We start from the raw sequence: 10,217 nt of genomic DNA on the forward strand, positions 1-10,217 counted from the left end.
CGGTAGGGTACGGATTGGCCCCCAGAGTCGGTAGGGTACGGATTGGCCCCCAGAGTCGGTAGGGTACGGATTGGCCCCCCAGAGTCGGTAAGGTACGGATTGGCCCCCAGAGTCGGTAGGGTGCGGATTGGCCCCCAGAGTCGGTAGGGTACGGATTGGCCCCCAGAGTCGGTAGGGTACGGATTGGCCCCCAGAGTCGGTAGGGTACGGATTGGCCCCCCAGAGTCGGTAGGGTACGGATTGGCCCCCAGAGTCGGTAGGGTACGGATTGGCCCCCAGAGTCGGTAGGGTACGGATTGGCCCCCAGAGTCGGTAGGGTACGGATTGGCCCCCAGAGTCGGTAGGGTACGGATTGGCCCCCAGAGTCGGTAGGGTACGGATTGGCCCCCAGAGTCGGTAGGGTACGGATTGGCCCCCAGAGTCGGTAGGGTACGGATTGGCCCCCAGAGTCGGTAGGGTACGGATTGGCCCCCAGAGTCGGTAGGGTACGGATTGGCCCCCCAGAGTCGGTAGGGTACGGATTGGCCCCCAGAGTCGGTAGGGTACGGATTGGCCCCCAGAGTCGGTAGGGTACGGATTGGCCCCCCCCAGAGTCGGTAGGGTACGGATTGGCCCCCAGAGTCGGTAGGGTGCGGATTGGCCCCCCCAGAGTCGGTAGGGTACGGTTGGCCCCCCAGAGTCGGTAGGGTACGGATTGGCCCCCAGAGTCGGTAGGGTACGGATTGGCCCCCCAGAGTCGGTAGGGTACGGATTGGCCCCCAGAGTCGGTAGGGTACGGATTGGCCCCCAGAGTCGGTAGGGTACGGATTGGCCCCCAGAGTCGGTAGGGTACGGATTGGCCCCCAGAGTCGGTAGGGTACGGATTGGCCCCCAGAGTCGGTAGGATTGGCCCCCAGGTACGGGATTGGCCCCCAGAGTCGGTAGGGTACGGATTGGCCCCCCCAGAGTCGGTAGGGTAAGGATTGGCCCCCCCAGAGTCGGTAGGTACGGATTGTGTCTTGGTAATAATCGTCTGTTCTCTCCTGCCACTCAGGTTGTAGTTGGAGTGACGGTAGCAGCAGCTCAGGGAGAACCAACTGGCTCGTTCTCAAGAATCTCACAACTCAGGTAAAAACACACACACACTCACACACTCTGGCCTACTATCTACCAGTGTTGTAGGACTTGACTCTGACTTGACCAGTGGGAACTTAGTCAGAAAATCTCTCTTTTGTATAATTCAACATATTAGCTACAACAGCAAATGTGCAACAGTGTCATGAAATGGGGAAAACATGGTTGGCTGCTTTTAGGAGGACTACCAAGGGTCTAGTGACTGGTTGGAGGACTACCAAGGGTCTAGTGACTGGTTGGCTGCTTTTAGGAGGACTACCAAGGGTCTAGTGACTGGTTCGAGGACTACCAAGGGTCTAGTGACTGGTTGGAGGACTACCAAGGGACTAGTGACTGGTTGGGAGGAGGACCAAGGGACTAGTGACTGGTTGGAGGACTACCAAGGGACTAGTGGCTGGTTGGAGGACTACCAAGGGACTAGTGACTGGTTGGAGGACTACCAAGGGACTAGTGACTGGTTGGAGGACTACCAAGGGTCTAGTGACTGGTTGGAGGACTACCAAGGGACTAGTGACTGGTTGGAGGACTACCAAGGGGCTAGTGACTGGTTGGAGGACTACCAAGGGGCTAGTGACTGGTTTGGAGGACTACCAAGGGTCTAGTGACTGGTTGGAGGACTACCAAGGGTCTAGTGACTGGTGGCTGGAGGACTACCAAGGGTCTAGTGACTGGTTGGAGGACTACCAAGGGTCTAGTGACTGGTTGGAGGACTACCAAGGGACTAGTGACTGGTTGGAGGACTACCAAGGGGACTAGTGACTGGTTGGAGGACTACCAGTGAGGACTAGTGACTGGTTGGAGGACTACCAAGGGACTAGTGACTGGTTGGCTGCTTTTAGGAGGACTACCAAGGGTCTAGTGACTGGTTGGCTGCTTTTAGGAGGACTACCAAGGGTCTAGTGACTGGTTGGCTGCTTTTAGGAGGACTACCAAGGGACTAGTGACTGGTTGGCTGCTTTTAGGAGGACTACCAAGGGTCTAGTGACTGGTTGGAGGACTACCAAGGGACTAGTGACTGGTTGGAGGACTACCAAGGGACTAGTGACTGGTTGGAGGACTACCAAGGGGCTAGTGACTGGTTGGAGGACTACCAAGGGACTAGTGACTGGTTGGAGGACTACCAAGGGACTAGTGACTGGTTGGAGGACTACCAAGGGACTGGTGACTGGTTGGAGGACTACCAAGGGACTAGTGACTGGTTGGAGGACTACCAAGGGGCTAGTGACTGGTTGGAGGACTACCAAGGGTCTAGTGACTGGTTGGAGGACTACCAAGGGACTAGTGACTGGTTGGAGGACTACCAAGGGGCTAGTGACTGGTTGGAGGACTACCAAGGGGCTAGTGACTGGTTGGAGGACTACCAAGGGACTAGTGACTGGTTGGAGGACTACCAAGGGGCTGGTGACTGGTTGGAGGACTACCAAGGGACTAGTGACTGGTTGGAGGACTACCAAGGGGCTAGTGACTGGTTGGAGGACTACCAAGGGGCTAGTGACTGGTTGGAGGACTACCAAGGGGCTAGTGACTGGTTGGAGGACTACCAAGGGACTAGTGACTGTCAAGGCTGTTACTTCCAGGGGCTTGACTTCTGGAGGACTACCCTCCTCTAGTGACTCCTCTGGAGGACTACCAAGGGGTCTCTTCTCCCAAGTGACTCCTTGGAGGACTACCCTAGTGACTGGTCCTCTGGAGGACTACCAAGGGGCTCTCCTCTCCTCCCTCCCTCCCTACCAAGGGACTAGTGACTCCTCTAGGAGGACTACCCCTCATCTCCTTCCTCCCCTCCCTGGTTGGAGGACTACCAAGGGCTAGTGACCCTCCTCCCCCTCTCCCTCCTCCCCAAGGGACTCCTCCCTCCCCTCCCCTCCTCTCCTCCCTCCTCTCCTGGAGGACTACCTCCTCTCCTCCCCCTGACTCCTTGGAGGACCTCCCCTCTCCTCTCCTCATCTCCTCTCCTCCCTCTCTCCTCCTGGAGGACTACCCCCTCATCTCCTCTCCTCCCCTCATCTCCTCTCCTCCCCTCCCTCCTTGACTTCCCCTCTCTTCCCCTCCCCCTCCCCCCCCTCCTCCTCCCTCTCCTCCCCCTCTCCTCCCTCCTGGTTCTCCTCTCCTCCCTCATCTCCTCTCCTCCCCTCATCTCCTCTCCTCCCCTCCCTCCTCTCCTCCCCTCCTCTCCTCTCCTCCCCTCATCTCCTCCCCTCCGCTCCCCTCCTCCCCTCTCCTCTCCTCTCCTCTCCTCTCTCCAGATGGATGGTTCTACTCTGAGGACTCTCTGTATGCAACATGGTCCTCTGATTACATTCCACCTCAACCTGCCGCACGGCAATGCTGTGGTATGTTACAGCTCCAAGGACGAGGCGGCCAAGGCACAGAAGAGTCTGCACATGTAAGACAATTATACACACACATGCAACTCCCTCCTTCTCTTCATCTCTCTCTCGCTCATCGCCCTCTCTCGCCCTCTCTCTCCTCTTCATCGCCCTCTCTCTCCTCTCTCCCTTCATCGCTCTCTCTCTCCTCTTCTCTCCTCTCTCTCTTCTCTTCTCGCCCTCTCTCTCCTCTTCATCCCCCTCTCCTCCTCTTCTCGCCCTCTCTCCCTCTCTCTCCTCTTCATCTCCTCCCTCTCTCCTCGCCCTCTCTCTTCTCCCTCCTTCTCTTCATCCCTCTCTCTTCTCCCCATCCCTCTCCTCTTCTCTTCTCTTCATCCTTCTCTTCATCCCTCTCTCTTCATCTCTCCCTCTCCTCTTCATCTCTCCTCTCTCTCTCCTCTTCATCCCCTCTCTTCTCTCTCTCTCCTCTTCATCCCCTCTCTTCTCTCTCTCTCCTCTTCATCTCTCTCTTCTCTCTCCTCTTCTTCTCTCTCTCTCTCCTCTCTCTCTTCATCCTCTTCATCCTCTCCTCTTCATCTCTCTCTCTCTCTCTCCTCTTCATCCCTCTCTCTTCTCTCTCTCTCCTCTTCATCTCTCTTCTCTCTCTCCTCTCTTCATCTTCATCCCTCTCTCTTCTCTCTCTCTCCTCTTCATCCTCTCTCTTCTCTCTCTCTCCTCTTCATCTCCTCTTCTCTCTCTCCTCTTCATCCCTCTTCTCTCTCTCCTCTTCATCCCTCTCTCTTCTCTCTCTCCTCAGGTGCGTACTAGGTAACACTACCATTCTGGCTGAGTTTGCCAGTGAGGAGGAAATCAACCGTTTCTTTGCACAAGGTCAGTCATTGGCCGCTGCCTCCCCGGGCTGGCAGGCCATTGGCTCCTCTCAGAGCCGAATGGGCGGAGCCTTGGAGGGTTCCCACCCCTTCCCCAGCCGTGCCCCGGAGCCCAGTCAATGGAACGTCAGCGACCTCCATAGCTCCTCCCTTTGGGGCGGGTTGAACTATTCCACTAGCCTATGGGGCGCCAGCGAGGGCGGGAGGATCAACAGCCCTTCTCCAATCAGCTCCTTCCTCCCCGTGGATCACCTGACAGGGGCGGGGACTCCATGTAAAGCCCGTGTCAGTGGAGTGCCGAACGCTGGACAGCGTGACGACAGACTGGGTCGTCTGGAATCGTTATTAATCTCCAAACACAAAGAAAAACAGTCCAAGACCAAAAAACAAAATGGCTCCTTCTCACTTACAAATATACAGGAAGGGGTCACCCTGTGGAAAATACGTACAGGAAAGGGGGGGTCACCCTGTGGAAAATACATACAGGAAGTAGGGGGGTCACCCTGTGGAAAATACGTACAGGAAGTAGGGGGGTCACCCTGTGGAAAATACGTACAGGAAGTAGGGGGGGGTCACCCTGTGGAAAATACGTACAGGAAGTAGGGGGGTCACCCTGTGGATACAGGAAGTAGGGGGTCACCCTGTGGAAAATACATACAGGAAGTAGGGGGGGGTCACCCTGTGGAAAATACGTACAGGAAGTAGGGGGGTCACCCTGTGGAAAATACGTACAGGAAGTAGGGGGGTCACCCTGTGGAAAATACATACAGGAAGTAGGGGGGTCACCCTGTGGAAAATACGTACAGGAAGGGGGTCACCCTGTGGAAAATACGTACAGGAAGTAGGGGGTCACCCTGTGGAAAATACGTACAGGAAGTAGGAAGGGGGGTCACCCTGGAAAATACGTACAGGAAGTAGGGGGGGGTCACCCTGGAAAATACGTACAGGAAGTAGGGGGGTCACCCTGTGGAAAATACGTACAGGAAGTAGGGGGGTCACCGTGTGGAAAATACGTACAGGAAGTAGGGGGGTCACCTGGAAAATACGTACAGGAAGTAGGGGGGGGTCACCGTGTGGAAAATACGTACAGGAAGTAGGGGGGGTCACCCTGGGGGTAGGGGGGGTCACCCTGTGGAAAATACATACAGGAAGTAGGGGGTCACCCTGTGGAAAATACGTACAGGAAGTAGGGGGGGGTCACCCTGTGGAAAATACGTACAGGAAGTAGGGGGGTCACCCTGTGGAAAATACGTACAGGAAGTAGGGGGGGGGTCACCCTGTGGAAAATACGTACAGGAAGTAGGGGTCACCCTGTGGAAAATACGTACAGGAAGTAGGGGGGTCACCCTGTGGAAAATACTACAGGAAGTAGGGGGGTCACCCTGTGGAAAATACGTACAGGAAGTAGGGGGGTCACCCTGTGGAAAATACGTACAGGAAGGGGGGGGGGTCACCCTGTGGAAAATACGTACAGGAAGTGGGGGTCACCCTGTGGAAAATACTACAGGAAGTAGGGGGTCACCCTGTGGAAAATACATACAGGAAGTGGGGGGGGTCACCCTGTGGAAAATACGTACAGGAAGTGGGGGGTCACCCTGTGGAAAATGCGTTATGTTTTTTTCCCTGCACATATATCCACGGTGTTTTTCCGCTCCTAAACAACACACATATCAGTTGGTATACTTGAATCACGCAGGACAATTCTATAATGTGAAGGACAGCAAAAATGCCTTATTATGCTTCAAAACTGAAACCTAAAAAACTAAACAAAAAGCTTGTGTCTATTTCATTCATGGTCCCTGTTATTGGAATTCCAATCATTTCTGTGTTTTATTTCGTTGTTTTATTGTCATGTTGTTGTTTTTCTTCCACTTTGCACTGAAACGTTATTTTTCTCTGTGTTTAATCTGCAATACAGAGGGAGCTGCCAGTTCCAATGTAGCTGTTTACTCAAGGACGTTCTTACTGTGTGTGTGTGTGTGTGTGTGTGTGTGTGTGTGTGCTCTCCTCTCTGCCTTGGCACAAATACCTTCCGGTGGTATTGTGGAGAAGCAGTTTAACGATATAGAGATGCTGATTTATGGCTCGTTTTTGATGTTTAAAGACAGAAGTATTTGCACCAACGTTGTGTTTTAAAAGTAGAGAACGTGAGTCTCTGCAGTGTAAAGGATCTCAGCTGTGACTGGAGCCCCGCCCTGCCAGACTGGGGGACGGGGACGGCACTATGACAACAGGGGCAGAACATGTTGTTTAGAGACCAGCCTATTGTTGTGATGGATGCAGCCTCCGGTTGTTGTGGCGACGGCCTCCGGTTGTTATGGCGACGGCCTCCGGTTGTTATGGCGACGGCCTCTTTTTGTTATGGCGACGGCCTCCGGTTGTTGTGGCGACGGCCTCCGGTTGTTATGGCGACGGCCTCTTTTTGTTATGGCGACGGCCTCTGGTTGTTGTGGCGCCGGCTTCCGGTTGTTGTGGCGACGGCTTCCGGTTGTTATGGAGACGGCCTCTTGTTTACAGGCCCTTAGGAGGGCGACAGGTGGATGGTCATCTTCCTTCATTTTAAAAACAATTTTAAAAAATAAAATAAAATAAAAAAAATACCAAAAAAACTATTAAAATTAAATAAAATCGCTAGAAAAAAAATATAAAAATGAAAAAAATCTATACCACAACTCTATAGAGGACGAAGACGATGCTGAAACTCTGGGAACCATGTTCTGATCTGAGTGGGGTCGGTCAGTGTCCTGACTGTAGATCTGGTGTAGTGTCCTGGGGTCGGTCAGTGTCCTAGATCTGGTGTGGGGTGACTGTAGATCTGGTGTAGGTCGGTCAGTGTCCTGACTGTAGATCTGGTGTAGGTCGGTCAGTGTCCTGACTGTAGATCTGGTGTGGGGTCGGTCAGTGTCCTGACTAGATCTGGTGTGGGGTCGGTCAGTGTCCTGACTAGATCTGGTGTGGGGTCGGTCAGTGTCCTGACTGTAGATCTGGTGTGGGTCGGTCAGTGTCCTGACTAGATCTGGTGTGGGGTCGGTCAGTGTCCTGGTCGGTCAGTCTGGTGGGGTCGGTCAGTGTCCTGACTGTAGATCTGGTGTGGGGTCGGTCAGTGTCCTGACTGTAGATCTAGATCTGGTGTAGGTCGGTCAGTGTCCTGACTAGATCTGGTGTAGGTGTCCTGACTGTAGATCTGGTGTGGGGTCGGTCAGTGTCCTGACTAGATCTGGTGTGGGGTCGGTCAGTGTCCTGACTAGATCTGGTGTGGGGTCGGTCAGTGTCCTGACTGTAGATCTGGTGTGGGGTCGGTCAGTGTCCTGACTGGTGTAGATCGGTCAGTGTGTCCTGGGTCTGGTGTGGGGTCTCAGTGTCCTGACTAGATCTGGTGTGGGGTCGGTCAGTGTCCTCCTGACTGTAGATCTGGTGTGGGGGGTCAGGTCTGACTAGATCTGGTGTGGGGTGTCAGTGTCCTGACTAGACTGGGGTCGGTCAGTGTCCTGACTAGACGGTCAGTGTCCGGACTGTAGATCTGGTGTGGGGTCGGTCAGTGTCCTGACCCGTGGTTCTGGTGTGGTTCTGGTTAGACCTGAAATGGAGCCAGTGTCTCCCCAGATTCTCTCCTTGTCGGATGCATCCATCTTCTAGCACTGAAACGACTTCTGGTTGTGTGAGTTAGTTTGTACCTGCTTGGAAGAGCTCAGCGGTTTCACCCCCCCCCAAAAATGCTGTCTTACGAAAAGGTAGAGAAATCGGCGTGCTTCCTCCTCCTCCTCGCCACTGTCCTCCCAGTGTGTGTGTGTGTGTGTGTGTGTGTGTGTGTGTGTGTGTGTGTGACGTCAGTGGGACTGAACCATAAAGCTGATCCCTGTATCTATGCATATTGTAGCCAATCACAAGGACTACAGACACGGGGAGGAGGGGCTTAATTCTGTCTGTGTCACAACGTCAAAATGTTTTAAAATTAATAATGTGATGATGATCTCTCTTTATATATATATATGACCTTGTTTCAATCTCTCTCATTGCCACAGATGGTGGTCAAGAGAGAGGAAAAAAATCTGTAAACAAAAAACAACAACAACAATAATAATAATCGTGTTTTTTTTGTGTTTCGGCTTCTTCTTCGTACCTCCCTAGATGGCGCTCTGTCTGTGGTCGCTGCAGGGGAGGGGACGAGGGGGGGTTGATGTAACCTATCGGTGGTCGTTAACACAACTCTTCTTCTTCGTACCTCCCTAGATGGCGCTCTGTCTGTGGTCGCTGCATGGGAGGGGCGAGGGGGGTGGATGTAACCTATCGGTGGTCGTAAACACAACTCTTGTTCTTCGTACCTCCCTAGATGGCGCTCTGTCTGTGGTCGCTGCAGGGGAGGGGCGAGGGTGGATGTAACCTATCGGTGGTCATAAACACAACTCTTCTTCTTCGTACCTCCCTAGATGGCGCTCTGTCTGTGGTCGCTGCAGGGAGGGGCCGAGGGGGGTGGATGTAACCTATCGGTGGTCGTAAACACAACTCTTCTTCTTCGTACCTCCCTAGATGGCGCTCTGTCTGTGGTCGCTGCAGGGGAGGGGGCGAGGGGGGGGTTGATGTAACCTATCGGTGGTTTAGATTTACCCCATTGATTGTTTTAAGTTGTGATGACAACGTGTGGGAGCTTCAAAACAGAGATGTATGAGGACCTTCATGTCTTTACTTACATTTAGTATCTATAGAAACCAAAATAATCAAACTGTTTCTCTCCAGTAGTTTTATTGGACTGGTAGAAGTTGCTCGTTGTGTGTTTTTGACTGTATTGAATACCTTTGTAAAGGCCTTAGCGTACAACACAGACTCTCCACTCCTCTCCTCATCTCCTCTCCTCCTCATCTTCTCTCCACTCCTCCTCTCCTCCTCTCCTCTCTCCTCCCTCCTCTCCTCCTCCTCTCCTCTCCTCCTCCCTCCTCCCTCCTCATCTCATCTCCCTCCTCCTCTCCTCCTCTCCTCCTCTCCTCCTCCTCCTCCTCCTCCTCCTCATCTCCTCTCCTCCTCATCTTCTCTCCCTCCTCTCCTCCTCTCCTCTCCTCTCCTCCTCCTCTCCTCCTCCTCCTCATCTCCTCCCTCATCCTCCTCCTCCTCTCCTCTCTTCCCTCCTCCTCCTCCTCCTCTCTCTCTCCTCCTCCTCCTCTCCTCCCCCTCCTCCTCTCCTCTCTCTCCTCCCTCCTCCCTCATCTCCCTCCTCCCATCTCCTCTCCTCCTCATCTCCTCTCCTCCTCCCTCCTCTCCATCCCTCCTCCTCTCTCCTCCCCTCCTCTCCCTCCTCCTCATCTCCTCCCTCCTCATCTCCTCCCTCCTCCTCTCTCTCCCTCCTCCTCATCTCTCCTCTCCTCATCTCCTCCTCATCTCCTCCCCTCCTCTCTCCTCCTCCCTCCCTCCTCATCTCCTCCCTCCTCCTCATCTCCTCCCTCCTCATCTCCTCCCTCCTCCTCTCCTCTCCTCCTCATCTCCTCTCCTCTCCTCCTCATCTCCTCCCTCCTCCTCATCTCCTCCCTCCTCCTCTCCTCTCTTCCCTCCTCCTCATCTCCTCCTCTCCTCCCCTAGTTGTGTGTGTTTTGACGTTGCGTTCCTTGACTGTATTGCATACCTTTTGTAAAAGCCTTAGCGTACAACACAGACCCAGTTGGGTATCACTCTGTTATGACCTGCAAGTGCTGTGCCAGTATTCAACCATGGTAGATAAACAACCGCTCTACCAAATATATATCATTCAATCAACAATAATAATTGTTTTACTTAAATTAACTTTATTGAGACGCTGAACTGAGGTGTGGAATAATAACTTTATTGAGACGCTGAACTGAGGTGTGGAATAATAACTTTATTGAGACGCTGAACTGAGCTGTGGAATAATAACTTTATTGAGACGCTGAACTGAGGT

The 10,217-nt window shown here is 53.5% G+C and overlaps 1 protein-coding gene across 1 annotated transcript; it reads left to right on the forward strand.

Annotated features, from left to right (window-relative positions):
- The first annotated feature begins 924 nt into the window (after positions 1–924).
- LOC121844664 (trinucleotide repeat-containing gene 6A protein-like) lies at positions 925–4,915 on the forward strand. The gene is made up of 3 exons (XM_042315011.1): positions 925–1,107; positions 3,360–3,499; positions 4,240–4,915. Exons 2-3 carry the CDS (start codon positions 3,360–3,362, stop codon positions 4,913–4,915), a joined length of 816 nt encoding a protein of 271 aa, XP_042170945.1. The 5' UTR covers positions 925–1,107.
- Positions 4,916–10,217: the final 5,302 nt, after the last annotated feature.

This window comes from Oncorhynchus tshawytscha, unplaced genomic scaffold, assembly GCF_018296145.1.
Source record: "Oncorhynchus tshawytscha isolate Ot180627B unplaced genomic scaffold, Otsh_v2.0 Un_contig_1726_pilon_pilon, whole genome shotgun sequence".
Taxonomy (NCBI): Eukaryota; Metazoa; Chordata; class Actinopteri; order Salmoniformes; family Salmonidae; genus Oncorhynchus; species Oncorhynchus tshawytscha.

Excerpts from the sequence above, each read along its gene's own strand:
- LOC121844664 (XM_042315011.1), top strand. The coding sequence starts at position 3,360 with ATGGATGGTTCTACTCTGAGGACTCTCTGTATGCAACATGGTCCTCTG. Across the intron at positions 3,500-4,239 it reads GCACAGAAGAGTCTGCACAT|GTGCGTACTAGGTAACACTA; the intron begins GTAAGACAATTA and ends CTCTCTCCTCAG.